General features: G+C 38.4%; 1 protein-coding gene across 2 annotated transcripts in view; it reads left to right on the top strand.

Annotated features, from left to right (window-relative positions):
• LOC122986452 (NT-3 growth factor receptor-like) overlaps nucleotides 1-16,243 on the top strand; it is a 227,087-nt gene that overhangs the window by 93,502 nt on the left and 117,342 nt on the right. For both annotated transcript variants that reach the window (XM_044357745.1, XM_044357746.1), the window contains exon 11: nucleotides 514-616. In XM_044357745.1, coding sequence (XP_044213680.1) covers nucleotides 514-616 — 103 coding nt within the window. The remainder of the gene's footprint in view (nucleotides 1-513; nucleotides 617-16,243) is intronic.

The raw sequence follows: 16,243 nt of genomic DNA, 5'->3' as shown, positions 1-16,243 counted from the left end.
GCTATAGACATTTGGTAATTTCACTTCTTTCAGATCATTTTCATTTTTAAACTTGTAGTCTTCAGCCCCAACTGATACTTACTCAAGTGACATCACTTGAGGCAGTTTATAAGGTTTCACACAGCTCCTCTGGAGACATAAAAGCTTGATATTACTTTTTCACATATGCAGTAGTACTCCCCAACACCTGGAAACACACGCTGATATGTACAGTAGGAAGCGCCAGAGGAAAGGTTAGGGAGTCCCTAAATTTTTAGCTTTATTTTGAGGACCATAACCATCCAGAGCAATCTCGTGGAAACCCAGTCCCATAGTTGTAGAAATATCTTACCCTGAACCACATGGGTCCTGACCACCAAATATCCTCAAACCAAAGGCCTGCACAGGTCCCAGCAGGGCAAAAAACAACATCCCTCCTTAAAACTTCAAGGTGGCTGTCCAATACTTCCTGTTACAGAAACTGTAACTGTGATGATTTGGCTAAAAATATTTTCTTCTTTTCCTCCTCTCCAGGTCTCCATAGCGGTTGGACTAGCAGGGTTTGCCTGTGTGATGCTGGTGGTTCTCTTTCTTCTTATCAACAAGTATGGACGACGCTCCAAGTTTGGCATGAAAGGTAGGAATCCCGAATATCTCTCTATCTGTTTGCTCTTTCTTTCTGATGGATTGCCACTTATTCAGTCGGGCTCACAGTGTGTGACTGAGGTTTTGAATGAAGCATTAAGGTGTGACTGTTACAGAGCTTTGTACTGGTGTTCATGGATGAATGTGGCTGAAGTCTGAAACTGTCAGCTATATAACATCTCTGTAGTATATGTGTAATCACTGTATGCAATTCATACATAGTTTGGTGGCCTGAAGTGACAGAAGGATGTTAGAAAGAATGAGCAGTCATGGGCTTTCTGTAACGTTGACCCTCGTGGCTATATGAACATGGGGAGTATAATATGAGGACAGAAGAAGCCGATGAAAGATGAAGGGAAGAGAAGTTGTTGTGCGGAATTGTCTGAAAGGTTGTGTTTGGTAAGGGCGGTGTTTGACTGCTTTTTCTGTATTCATTCTGTCCGTCTGGCTTCCTTCCTTCCCTCTCTCCCTCCCTCCCAGCTGTCTTTCCCCCTCTCTTTCTCTTGATGTGTCTCCCACTTTTTGCCGTAGACATTTTCAGGAGTGATTGGCTTCTAAGTTGCAGCATCCTCACATCTGTCCAAGCTATCAGTGTGGAAGAAAAGAAAAAAAAAAAAAAACTGTTTTAAGGATGTGAGCTGAATGCAAGTCAATGTTGCTTCAATCACAGTGACATTTATTATCTACTGACCAATAACTTACACTCTATCAGAGACAAACACAAACACTGCTCTATACAAGGCTGCATACTAGAGTTTTGAAGCTGTTTTGGTGAGTTGGTGTTAATGTGACCTGAGTTTATTTATGAAGTAGTTGTTGATGTTCCCCTGTAAGAGAAAGCGCTCAGGAAGAGAAATTAAATGACAGGATGAGATAATAATAGCTGCTCATAATTCCATTATTATATCAATACAATGTTATTAAGTTTTGATCTGGTTTTATCAAGGTAAGAAATTAATTTAATCGTTAAGAGTGACTACAGATAATAATTGTTGTTTTGAGAACAGTTTGTAATTTCAAAAATAATTAAATAATTAAATCTTGATCTCAAGATAATGAATTAATGAAAATGACCAACTATGCCCTTGGCTTCCATTTTCACCAATCTAGAGTTTTCTCCTAAAAAAATTGTTTTTGTCTGTACAACACTAACAAACAAGGTCTGTTGACTGATTTGCTGCTTAAGAGCAGATATATTCACCAACATTGCAGTTTATCTATAGGAAAAGTATACTGAGCACCTGGACTTGTAGCAGTACACATTCTCCTGTGAGTGGCTGTAGCACCTCCAGTGGAGGATTAAAGCTGTACTATGCAGTCTCTCACATGCTGGCGGCCCCAGCTGGCAGCAAGAGGTGAGTGTCTGCAGACTTTAAAACTCAGAGATGGTGAAAGTAAACTGCCCACAGCACGCTCGATGTTTACCAACCTGACTCCTCTGTGATGACTCATATTAACGGATACAAAAGGGATGAGGGAGGGAAAAGATCCAGCACTGATGAATCAACTTTACCCTGAAAGGAGCAGACAGTTTGGATTTAGCTCCTCAGTTTGACTTTATTTGAGTGGAAACTATTTCCTGTTATTGTTCATACTGACAAAATTTCATTTGGGGGGAACTGACTACATTTCCAGTGTCTTATTTATTGGGGAGATAGTGCTCTTTTCTGTCACAGGACCTCTAATAAATTTCATTTTACATAAATGAAGTGGCATCTCATATAGACAAGAGTAACTTTATGATTTACACTTTTACTAAGTTCTAGCTTGAAAATGTATTAATTTAAACAGAAGGTGTGCACTCCGATAGAAGAAGGGGTCATTTGTTCTGAGCCTCAACTAGACATATCTATTCATGAATCTATACAGACTGGCTGATATTATAACCTGCATGTTGCAGGAATAATTACTTTTCATGTGTTTTAATTTCCTCGAAGCACCTGAAAGAGATGTTTTTGACCTTTGTGACACCTTTGTGACACCTTTTGTCATATTTGAAGATTAGAATGTCAGCTCTAAAAGCTCCGGGAGAGATTATTTGGAAGAAGATTTTTTTATGTTAGTAAGTAAATAGGACCTCTTATCAATCCAAACCAAAGTCATTTTATCTATGTTGTAAATTCTCAATGATGTCCAGGATGTTATTTAAAACAGGCTTATATAAGAAATAGGACTTTTGTTCTAATTTGTGTCATATTTTAGAAAGAAGCCTCGCTTGCACTCAGAACCTGAAACTAAAACCAAAAGGGCAGGCTTAATAGATGGTGTGGCAGGTATACTGAACATACGGAGAAGCTGATGAGGGGAGCTGGTGTGGAGGTGGGTGTGGAGGTAAGATGATGATAAGAAGTGGGAAACACTGAGGGCCACAGAGTAAAGGAACTGTCACTTTAGCCTTTCATTCAACTAAATTGCCCCACATGCAGCCCTGAAAAAGATTGTGATATCACAGCTCTGATGTGAACAAATACATTTTGATCAAAGCAATCACAAACTGTAAGCATCTTTGAGTGCCTTTTAAAAGCACTGGATAAATAAAATTCATTATTATTATTATTATTATTATGAAACGGTGTGAGTCATTGTATTGTCATTGTACAAAACAAGGTGATGTCATAAACGGAATAATGAGTTTTTTACCCAGCAATTATTTGTTTATGCCAACCTGCTTATTATGTAAATACTGGCTTTCTTGTGATAATTTACTGAGCTAAAAGTTAGAATTTGAGACCTGAACCTGACGCTATTCTTTCATTATATCTTCTTCAAAGACAAAGTTGTATGATTACTTTGGAAAGACTTTCTCCCACATAAAAAATAACTAATCTGACAACGGCAATAGACCAACACAGAATATGGCACAGCAGCACAAACATATAGCTTTATAACTTCTACGAGCTGATTAGCCACAGGTTAGGAGCAATAGACACACTGCAGTCAACTACCAGCATGTAACACTGCAGCATCTTAAAATAATAAATTACCTGGATGACCGGTTAGTAGATCAACTTTGTCTTTACCAATATCGGCCAGATGAACGTGGCTGTGAAACCCAAAACGTGTTTCTCAGCCGAACTTGTCAACAGTCCAAATTATGATCCAGAACAGAAGTTTGTACAGGCATCATCATGATACTCTTTAAGAGTCACGGTTTGTTCAGACAGAATGTGAAGCAAATTGAAGCAAATACACATCCGTGTGAGTTGAAAAAAATTTCATCTTGAGCAAAAAATTCACACCTATCGTATTGTATTTATTGTTCTTCATGAACGTACAGAGATGTGGTGGAAGAAGTATTCAGATCCTTTACTTAAGTAAAAGTACCAGCAAGAAAAATCCTACAACGGTAAAAGTACATAAGTATTATGAGGTTGATCCCTCTGACTGATATATTATTATATATGACATCATTAGATTATTAATAGTGAAGCATCAGTGTTAGAGCAGCATGTTACTGTTGTAGCTGCCGACACGCCCCCTTATTGGATATCAGTCATTGATTGGACGCTGCAGCTGATCTGACTGATCTGATACATCACTGCAGGTTCATACCGAAGTGGAGACAGATTAAAGATAAAATTAAAGTGTATCACTCCCAAGTTTTATGTTTTATTTGTTTTCTGATTCATCATATAGTTAAAAATCTGTTAATTGTCGGTCTGATCAACAAAAGAAACATAAACAACTCTCTTCATTTATTAGATTTTTCTTTTCATGATCTGTTATTTACCCCATTAACTGTTTCTTGATGACAGACAGACTCTTCCTGACTTTTTACCAAATAACTATTTTATCCATCATAACAATTAAACACATTTATGTTTTACATCATTTATCGTCATTTCCATTCAGTCACATGTGACATGTGTCAGATTTGAGTTACATAATTTCCATTTTCTCTGAAACATTTAGCCAAATATATATTTTACAATGTTCAGAAGACACTCTGATCATATTCTGGGTTATTGAATAATGAATTCACTATCAGGATTATCAAAAAAATACAGATACAAATAATCAATAAATAGTATAAACGCATTCTGCGAGTAGAAATGGTTCATGTGCTTCTGAGCAGGAGACAGGACACAGTATAAATGCAGAGTGCAGGTTTTTATTTAGGTGTTTGTTAAACATTTAACAGGCTGCAGAGAGGAAACAGCTGCTGGCAGTGATAACTGTGCACCTTTATTAGCGTCAGCACAGTGCACATGTGTGCAGACACAAACTCCATCAGAAGTTTCTACAGCTGTTAAAGCCGACTGACAGCTGATCCAGCTGTGATCAGCTGCCGCAGTCATCAGAAACCGACGACGCTTCACGTGACGCTTCATAAGAAAGGACATCTCATGTGTCTAAAAAAAAATTTCCTTGTTTCCTCTCTCCTCGCTTGGTTTCCTTGTATCTCTCCATGCATCCACGGTGGGAGGGACTGAGACGCAAGGAAAAGACGCAAGTGAGGGAAACATGGATGCAATTTAAGAGACTTGGGATGCACCCACAGTCAGTGCTTTGCAGCTAATGTACAGCAACTTTTGGCTGTTTGGGGCAAATAAACACAAATGATCTAGAGGTCTGTTTGAACATAGCTTGCAAAATTCCCTGAATCATTGGTTGATTTAAAGAAGCTCTGTTTTGCAGATTTTTGCTCATTTCATCCATTAGTCACTGCTAGCTCACCAGGCTAATGCCAACACATTGGCTACGCTTCCCAGTGGCAGTGTGTATGAACTTGCAACACATGACATGCTTTGACTTAAACGATTGGCAGAAAGAGAGAGAGAATTTTCCTTTGAAAATAATCCAACCTGAGCCTGAAGCTTTACGCCAAAAAAACAGCTTGAGGGTCAGTATGCTGAACCCCAGTTCACATGCTTCAAAATATACTTTAAAGCCTTTTTAGTAGTTCTCTGCTTCACAGCGTGTGTGTGCTAGCAGGTCTAACACATTGACTTGCACAGGATACATATACAGACACACACAGACACACACACACACACACACACACACACACACACACACTCACACATACACCCCATGTCTTAAGGGCACAAACAGAAACACCATATCAACCATCTGTTAATTACATCCATCTGTTCATTTAGTGCTGTCTTACAGCCAACCCGCATTACTGCCTGTAGGGCACACATACACACACACACACACACACACACACACACACATACACACATTACACTGACATTTGACTCAAGGCACACAGAGATGAAGTGTGTTGATATGGAGTCTCAGGCACTCAAAACTGATGCTTTTTAAAGAACAAGGACCCAAGCAACATACTGATGATTCTATTAAGTCTCCTTAAGTCCTCCCCTTCATACACTCTGTCCCTTTGCTTTAGGGGGAAATTACATCTCTGTTTTCTCCTTAGAAGGAATATTGTCATCTTTATCACACTGTAATCTGCTTTTATATCCTTTTAATGTCCAGAAAGGACTGAGTGATATCTATCTGTCTGTCTGCCAGTGTCTGTCTCTCTTTCCATCTTTCTGTCTCTTTGAAGCTTTATTGACATGATAGTATCTGTCTTCTGGCGCTGAAGTGGAAGTGCATAACATGTAAGGCTCTGCCAGTACATCTGCACTCAACAATTTGCAAATATGATCTACCTTAAGTACTGTATATTTTGCATTGTAAAAATATGTATATATATATATATATATATATATAAAAATATGTGTGTGTGTCTGATACCTGAGCTTCAGTTACAAGCAATCCTCGTTAGAAAAATGGTCAGTAACTTATTAATTGGGTGGCAGCATGAGGAGGGGTTGTCCATTAATCACATTGTTGACAGTTCTTTGTGCAAGACGTTGCACCCCAACATGGCTCCTGATGTTTCAGCCAATGCCTTGCATGGTAGCTTGCTGCCATCAGTACATGGGTGAATGGGTGAATGAGAGGCATAATGCTGGGAGCTCTGAATAGAAGCAATATATATAAATGCATTCTAGAAGAGCACTTTTCTCTTTGAGTTCATGGGGGATGATGGTATTGTTCCACTGCGCTCCACTTTTTCAAACTGGCTGGTCAATGGCCCTTTGGCCACTGCTGTCTTTACTAGAGCTCTTCACAGGTCCACTTGGTTTCCAGGTTTCTGAGACTTGATGAGAGTCGGTTCAGTCCAGTCAAGGCAAGTGGGTCTGTTCTATGGCCGCAGGTGTGAAAGTGAAAGAACAATGACATGAAGCTGCTGGATAATTGGTGGTGCATCGTGTTGCCTAAGTCTATTAAGTTTGGGTCTGATTGTCCCCAGGTCCCTTTCCAATCAGGCCTCCCTTTTTTGAAAATTAATTCCTGCACATCAGGCCATTCTTGACTTCTCGTCAATGCTGGTTTAAGGCTACTAAAGTTGTATTCAGACCAAATCAGGCAGAGTGGCAAAAATGCCAATCTTCCTATTCATTTGAATGAGGGTAGTGCGTTTTGGCTGCGGGTGTTTTGGCCGCAGCGGCGCTGCAAAAGACTGTAGCCGGAAAGTTGAGCCAGAGTCAACTTTTGGAGAAACACAACCCAACATCACTGCGGCTGGAGGCTGTGGTGGCCAATCACAGCCGGAGATCAGACTGATCAGAGCTGTAAACTCAGCCCCGAGAGAGGACAAAGACGTTACTAAGTGAGGGGAGGACATTGCTCTTTGTTTGATAACGTTAAAAGTAAAGTTAGACTTTGCTGACTGCTTCCCGACTCATTATAAAAAAGAGCAGCGAGTAAGAGAGCTGTGGTGTGGAGTGTGAATAAAGAGAGGGAGCGCTGGTAGTGAGAAAGCCAGTGAATCAGATCAATAAAAACTTTATTTTCTGATTGTTTCACAGCGTTTACATTCTAGAGCACAAATAAACACACCCACAACCCCACACACCTCCACTCAACCCTGCAGTGGTGCGCCGCACTGCCTGATTTGGTCCGAATACGGTTTTACTCTCTTCTCCCCAACCACAACAGAGGCTGCATGACTGATTTGTGACTCCATGATTAGATTTGTAGAAATGACTATTGTCTTTTTGATGCCAAATCTTTGAACATGGTCCAGTTTTCATATGAAATCATTAATATCCAACTGCACACACACACAGTCTTCATCCACAAAAGTACAAGTGATAACAGATGCAAATAATCAAACTCCAGCATTACATTCAGCTTGTTGCTATGACAACTCAAAGTCTCTTCAGAGTAGTCTGGCCAAATCTGGTGAAAAGGATGTGAAGGTTTTAGCCATCTTTTTAGATTCAACCAATGGCTGTGGGTCCAGTGCTCTACCACCAGTTAGAATTCTTCTTCTTCTTCTGCATTCTTCCCACTTTTGGTGCACTGTGAACAGTATTCATATGCTGAACAATTCTATGGCACCAGGTTTCCTGTTTGGTCATTTGATTAAACAAAACATTTAGGAATATGGTCCATGTAAGCACAGTATCAGCTGACATTATAAAGGTCTCAAAACTGGATTTTGACACAGGGCCCCTTTTCAAGACATATCCTCAAACAAAAGCTCAACATTTGAGGGAATATGCTCATCAACTTTTGACGGTGGAATGAAAAGATGTAAATCACATGAACTGTGTGTTGAATACAAAGCTGCAGTCAAGAATTGGTTAGCTTAGCTTAGCTTAGCATAAAGACTGGAAGCAGGGGGCAGAAGCTAGTCTTGAAAAAATTAACAAAATTCACCAACGTAGCACTTCTAAAGTTCACTAATGGAAATGTATTGTGTGTTTAATCTGTGAATACAAAAAAAGCAACAACAGTGAATCCATCCATACAGTGCTTCTGTGCAGCGTCGACAATAACAGTGATGGTTTCCAGATGAAGTCAATGAGCGCAGGCTTTGGTTTTCATCTCTTTATAGGCATGATGATACTAAACCTGGCAGCCTCACTGCCTCAACTGCCCGTTGTTGAAATAGTTCCAGCATGTAACTCAGCATTTTTACATTTCTATATACATATGGGTTAAACTAACATCATGTTAATAAAGATACAACACATTAATCAGTGAGCCTCAGAGGTGCTAAACTAGACTAACTGTGACTCCAGCTCTGCACTCAACCCAAACCCACCAGACTGATATTGATCCTCTCATTTGGCTCCCAAACTGTTCCTTTAATCATATGAACAAAAAACAACATGGGGCTTTGGGCTCTGGTGGGGGTCTTGGGCCCTGTGGCAGTTGCTCACTTTATGTTGTTGATAATCTAGCCTTGTTAAGATCAAACCTAAGACATAAATTGTAGGATGACTCTCCATTCAAGGGTTTTCTCTGATAATATAAAGCTGTGGAAAAGGCAGGAGAGGTGAGGTGATACTGAACCATCTGCTGCTGCTCCATTGACCCTATATACATTTACTGTGATACTGCAGTGTGCATTAGGTTTGACAGTGACACAAATTGATCCAGAAGTGACAGATGTTGTGTTTAAGCCACAGTATCCTGACACTGATGAGATGTTTAACTTGCATTATGATGTGTTTCTGTTTGTATCTATAAAGGGAGCAGAGGAGATATGAGAGACAGAGACACAGTTGTTGAATAGTTTCTGTGAGAAAAGGATTCATTTTGATACATTCGTTTACATCACAGCGCCATGCTATTAAAGCACCCTCTGAACTGAGTAGAGTTGAGTGGACTGAAGTGAATTGAATTACAGTTGTAGAAAGAGAAGAGGCATTAAAAGGTATAGGGGAAGGTGAAGAAAAGAATTCACAAAAAAAAGAATTTTGTGGTTGCTCAAGGATGCAAGACGTGCCTTTAGAGCGCACCTGCAGATCGTCTTACGGCTTGATGTGAATTACACAAACTGTCCTTTTTTTACATATTTATTCAAGTGTAACAGCACTTCAGCTTGAGTTACATAGTTTGGTCTTTTCTTGCAGAGACAGAGAGGTTTTGACCCTCACTGCCAGCCAGTGAAAGGTTGAAATGTTACAACTATTTTTCTTTCCTGTAGCAACTGTGTGAGCAGCTGGCCCGAGGCAAAACAGACTAGCTAAGGTTATAGCTAAAGGCAAGTTGGACTGGAAGAATACACCAGCGGCACTGAGGAGTCCATCATTAAAAAACATTCAAAAACTCTAAAAATCATCTAATGTGCAACCTGATTGGCTTTGTAGCCTTATAGATCTTGATTTTCTAACAAAAGCCTCTAATTAGCCCTGTCTCTAATTAACACCAGGTCAGAAGCTTCTGTAAAGTATTAAAAGGATCATCAGACAACCTGATATGTATCCTGCAGGCAGAAGTGTTATTCAAACAGGCAACACACATAATGCAGAATAACCTCATATTAAGAGGTTAGGGAAGTATGCAAACATTGATACACATGATCATTTTACAATGTGAATAACTAGTATTAGATCAAACTTTCAGCAGACTTCTATGAAACATGGCTCTTTTGTCACAGAATCCACATTCTATAGATGCAATTTATCATTCTGATGTATGACCAGGGCCAGCACCAGTCTTTTTCAGGTTTTAAGTAGAATCTAATCAATCTTCCGGGCCATGTTTTTTTCCCCAAAATTGTTCTTTGCACAGTGCAAGTGTAAGTCATCCACACTGAAACACTGTCGTTTAGTTCAAAGAAGCAAAAAAAAAAAAAAATCTTATTTCTTAATACGCTTACTTTGAGAATAAATACAGGAACTAAAAGGTAAAAGAAACACACAGAGACTTGGCCAAGTATCTACTCAGAATTGCAATGTTTCAACTTTGAAATGCAAGCAGGGACGCCACTTGAATAAAGGTTGACTTACAGTTGTGAGGTCAGGTGTTGTGGCAGCTACAGCAACCATCTGTGTAGACTCCAAAGCTGCAGCCTCATCAAAAATGTCTACAGGGCTACAGCAGCTATAGAGATACCACGTGGCAATCACAACAACTGTGATTGGCTGTTTTGGTTATTGTTGATAGTGAAGGCAACGCTAAGGAACTTGAGCCTCATGTTCCCCTTTTCAGTAATACACATCTAGCACAGCCATCTCCACTGCACAACTTCTGCACAACACATTCACCCCTCTCTATCATAGTGAATGAAATCATAAACACGATGTGCAGGAGTGTGTGTGAACCTCTCCTGCTGGCTCGCTATATTTCCCAATCACACACCTGCTTCAAACCATCCACCACATTCCCACACTGATAGAAACGTTGGTATCACCGTGTTCACCGTTGCCTGAGGTTTACATTTGCAGTCTTCAAAATATGAAGCGGTATCATCAGATATAGCGGTAAACCCCACATCTTGCTACTAATTTATGAAAGCAATGTTGGAGAAAGGAACCGTCAGTACCGTTAGCAGGTGATGCTACTTGCAACTGACCTCTAGCTTCCCCTGTTTGAAGGCAGAACTGTTACTGAAGCCACAAGCTGTTTTATTTACAGGGACCATAGAGCGTTACTGAAAATGCCAAATTCAGACGATGACACTAACCCAGACACAGAGGTAAATAATACACAGTCAGCACATTCTAGAGGCTAAAAATGTATCCACAGTATCACTGCCCATGTTTACTACTGTTGGTGTGGCAGAAGACATACTTTCTGATGTATTACTATAATTTAGTATTTGAAATAAGAAACCAAGCAGTAATGTTTTGTTTATTTTCTAGTCATACTTATTGAAAAGGTAAAAATATCTATTCGTAATCGCAGCTGAATCAAATCGGCTTTGGATCACAGCGTATCATATATTTACAAATGTATCTGTATATTTTTTGTTTTTTTTATCACTGTGGAATATGTATCTAGATACGTATCAAATCACCTGAGAGATAGACACACCACTAATTACAGTATGAACAAAAAAGAGAAATCTTGTCGGCCCTGGAGCAGAGGTCTTTGAAGAGAACCAAGTCAGGCCTGGTCTAAATGTGTGTACAGTCTTGTGGTATTCCACTTTATATTTGTTTAAATTAGTTGATGAACTATAAATAATAAATAACCTATGCAATTAGTTTATTTAATAGGTTTTAAACTTGTCAGTGTCAGATCAGGTCCAAACTTTTGGATGTGTGTGACCTCTACCCTGTGGCCTTTAACCGCTTAGGTTACCTATTATTCTTTCTATTAGGTGATTCCTTGACACACACCTTCACAAGACCTCTGTCATTTATGGAATATACATAGTATTTTTGTGATGTGTCTTGTTGCAATGCGTAATATTTGTTTCTTTTGTTTCTTTTACAAATTTTATTTTCAGGAACATTTACATTTTCTATAAGGCTTTTCTCCTGCAGCACTACCCTCAGACCCCAGGGCCATAGCTACAGACCCACTAAGGTCTGTAGCTATGGTTTCGTGGGAATTTGGGGTTCTAGCAACATGGACGAATTAGTAGCTAGAGCCTTACATATTGGATATTCACATTTATTATGTATTCACAATTATATTTGACTACTGTATCTTTTGTAGCGCAATAAAGACAAAATAATATATTAAAAAAACATATTTCATCCCCAGAATTATATTTCACCAGTGTGCATACAGCTTTGAAACCACATTTAGATAATTTCTCTTGTGCAGCAAAATGTAGTTAAAATATAGCTGAAGAGGTGAGTAAATAAATAAAATCACGCAAATGGACAGTTGTTTACAGGGTAGGAGGAGACTCTCCTGAACAAAAGTGGTGTAAACAGAAAAGAGGAGAAAGTGAATGCCTCTGAGCATTATTCCCTGTATGTCTCTCCTCACTCCTTCACTTTGTTATTTCTGACTCTCTCTTTCCCTCTCTGTCCCAGATCATACTGCCATCTGCTCTGGTGTTTTATTAAAAACCAAACAGCCTCCTCAGGGCCTGCTTTACTTATTCACATACAAAAACACTGACACACACACACTCACAAACACTGGCTCAGGCTGCATCTCCAATTTTTGAGTTCTTTGTCTGACAGCTCGGAGATTTGTTATTTTGTGTGTTGTGACTGTGTGAAGAAAACATCAGCATTTTATTCATTGTTTGTCTTCTTTCTGTCTTTAGATTCCCATATTTGATCATTGTTCAATATTAGAACGAGAAAATCTATACGTGCAATAACATGGAGTCTCTACACTGCATTGTACTACATTATAAATGTCTCAAAAAACTTCAGTACAAAGTCAAGAGGTTGTGATATGTAGCACAACAAGCTAGTGAAGCTTGTAAGTAACTTGTAAGTATATCAGTTCATTGTCGGTTTGGCTCCAAATATGAGATTTGTTTACAGTAAGAAAAATATAGAACATTACCATACATATCCTTTAATCAAAGTGGTGTGAGTGCCTAAAAAGAACCATAACAATTTTGTCATGTGCTAGTTGCTACAAGTGGATGTTGTAGGAAAACAAATAAAATGTGGTGTCTGTGAACATTTAGCATTTACATTCAGTATGAACATTTTGCAACTCTGAAGATACAAAGGAAAGTGATAGTGAGTGATGCATAAAAATAAGAAAGTGTTTCCTTATTATGTTGATAAAAACATCACCCTGGCAGCATTAAACTTCCCTCAAATCATGAAGAAGAGCAGAAAATAAAAAATCCAGCTCCAGGCACTCAAGCTAGGTTTGAACTCAAGGTAGGTTTTAAAAATCAATGGGCTAGAGTCATTAAAAAAGAATTTTTTAATGACTCTAGCCCATTGAAATAAAGGCCTTTTATTTTTCAAACCTACCTTAAATGCCTGGACCTGGATTTGGTCATAATTCTCCTACTCTTCTTTAGTATTATTCCCTGCCATGAGCACCGGTGGTTTGAGAGACACCAGCAGCGTTCCTGGTTCGTCTCTCTTTTCCTACAAATCATATTTGCTAATACAATTTAGCAGTATATCAATGTAATTTTAGGAGACAGGTTTGTAAACCATTACATATATATATATATATATAGAGAGAGAGACAACAGTATTAGTACAGCCTTTACAGAAAAAAACAAGTGTTAATTAGAGAATTATACAGCAAGAAGGACAGAACATTAGCTCCAGTTAAAGACTGAATAAAGTAGATTTTATTCTAAAGAATGCAACAATTACCTTTATTTGGCTGTAAAAATGTTCTGTTAACTATAACAAGTTTAAAAAAAAATATTCACAAAATTAAAAAAAAAAAAAATGTCAAATCATTTCTTAATAAGTGTAAATTATTGTTTGATTGGTCTGGGATTGTATTATTATTATTATTATTATTATTATTATTATTATTATTAGTAGTAGTAGTAGTAGTAGTAGTAGAGGTAGTAGTAATAATAATAGTAATAATGATAATAATAATAAAAACTGGACTGTATATATTTAAATAGATGACATATGAACATATTTATGCTGTTTTGGCTATGCTGTTTCTGTTTAAGAGACACAGAAATTAAGGAAGTGAAATCGATACCAAAGAGGAGAACAAAAAACAAATAGAAATGAAGAGAGGACAAGAAGCTGCTCCTCCACATAAGTCGCAGCGGATGAATGAAGGTATTTATCCTGTACACATTCCCTTAAGGAAGACTCTCCATGCTCTCTGTTCATTACCATTTAAATGGGACCATCAAACATATACATAATTACACTCTTAGCCTCTTTCCTTCTCTAATGTAGATTTAAATATTGCTTTGTTACACTATGGCAATGTAGCCCCTACACACACACACACACATACACATCCAGTATCTCCCAGTTCTCATTGGTTAACGCTCTCAGCAGTGAAAGCCTATGGGAAAAGGAACTGACTCATTACAATTAGAATAAAGAGTTATCATCTTTCCTCATGACTGGCTCATGAGAACATTAGCAGAGTTCAGAGAAAGGGAATATGGAATCATTTTGTCTTCAGTCTGGCTTTCTGGCACATACCACAGCCTTATAGAAATCCCACAGGGATTCTGTCCTTTTGATATAGGCCTCTGGCTAATAACTTTTGTAAATGAAAGGCAGCAAACACTGGATGTGACAGAGAATTTCTTGGCTTGGATCTACAGTGGAAGGCCTCTGGGAACGGTGCCTCCTTCAAAACAAATTACACAGTTTTGTTCCATGAAATATGGGCTATGGGACCAATCTGTATGTTAACAGTTTACATAGTTAAATGGCTACCTTCACTTTTGTAATTGTACTAAGTTAATAGCATCCCCAGATATTTTTGCAATTTTTTTAAACAGTAGCTCAGTGTGGGACTATTTGGTTTCATCTGGTGACTCGTCCTTGTATTGTAATTTCTTCAGTAGCACCGGTGCCAGAGGAAGTCAGATCTCTTTTTTCCCTCAATTTAAAATGCTCTTTGAAAAACATTCTCAAGCTATTACTGAATAAAGCCTGTTTGTTTTATTTATGACTGGCTCAAACCAGAGTAAATGTTAATCAGAATCAGAAACAGGTTTATTGCTAAGTAGGTTTGCACATACAAGGAATTATGGTCAAAGTTACATCGACACTAAGTGAGTTTAAAAGATGTCTTGGAAAAATGTCTTTGGTCCTTTCAGAAATGTAACTAGCTACCTCCAGCTGATACGAGGGCCCCCATTCTGGAGCATTGCCTAATTCACAGATACATAATAATGTCATGCAATCCCCTCTTCTGTGCACTATTATATAATAAAATCTGAACCACTTAAAGCAGAATATGTATGTGAATGATATCTGCAGACAGACTCTTTCTTTGTGGCCATTTCCTTCTATTGGTGCAGTTCTGAATGAAAAATGTATCTGCACACTCAAATCTGTGCAAGAATCTTTTTAATTAGAGCTTTCGGTCAGAGACCTTCTTCAAAGCATAAACATGTAGCAAGTGAATGCAGCAGTATAAAGGGCTGAGAGAACATCACTTGATTAGCCTTAATGCTGAACATTTGTGTTGAACTTGTGTGGCTAAATATCAAGGGAACTGTAGTCCTTTATACAGTGGACTACAAATTAGTCACAGTGTCTATAGAGACGGTCAAGACACAATAAGCACATCGAATTTACAAAATTTACAATATACACAACACAATAAAATAAGCAACAATAGAGATAAATGCTATGTAAACATCAGGCTACAACCATCATATAACATAGAACATACTGAATCTATTATATTTTATTCATAGCAAAACACTCATGTCAAAATCCTCATTTACACCCATTTATGTCAATCAGTTGAACTTGTGTTGCTAAACATCAAGGGAATTGTAGAAAACATTCCCCCTCATGTAAGATTCTGGACCCCAAGCAGATTATCCCAAGCGGAGTTCTGGATTTCTTTGAACAGACAGCTGAGAGCACAGATGCAGTCATAAGACAACCTACAACAGAAGCTAACAAAACAAAAACTCAGCATTCATAATGTCTTGGCCTTCTCGGGTAACAATGCACCTGGCAAAAAGCGCTTCCTTTACCATAACCTGAGACAACACAACAGCAAGATCTTGCCCGTAAACTGCTCTGCCCACATAATCCATAATGCAGTAAAACATGCCCAGCAATGCAAAAACACTCATGTTGACATGTTGGTTGAGTCTGCTTCCCGTAATAAACAGACTTTTCAACACCCGGCCAGTGTAGATTATCAGGACCAAAAATCAAGACTTCAATTTTATCTGCATCTAACCACAGAAAATTATTTGCCATCCAATTTCTAATTCCATTTAAAACAGTTGTTCAGAACA

The sequence above is a fragment of the Thunnus albacares genome, chromosome 7 (assembly GCF_914725855.1).
Source record: "Thunnus albacares chromosome 7, fThuAlb1.1, whole genome shotgun sequence".
NCBI classification, from domain to species: Eukaryota; Metazoa; Chordata; class Actinopteri; order Scombriformes; family Scombridae; genus Thunnus; species Thunnus albacares.
Note: the sequence above shows the minus strand (reverse complement) of the source record. Positions and strands in the feature narration are given on the sequence as shown.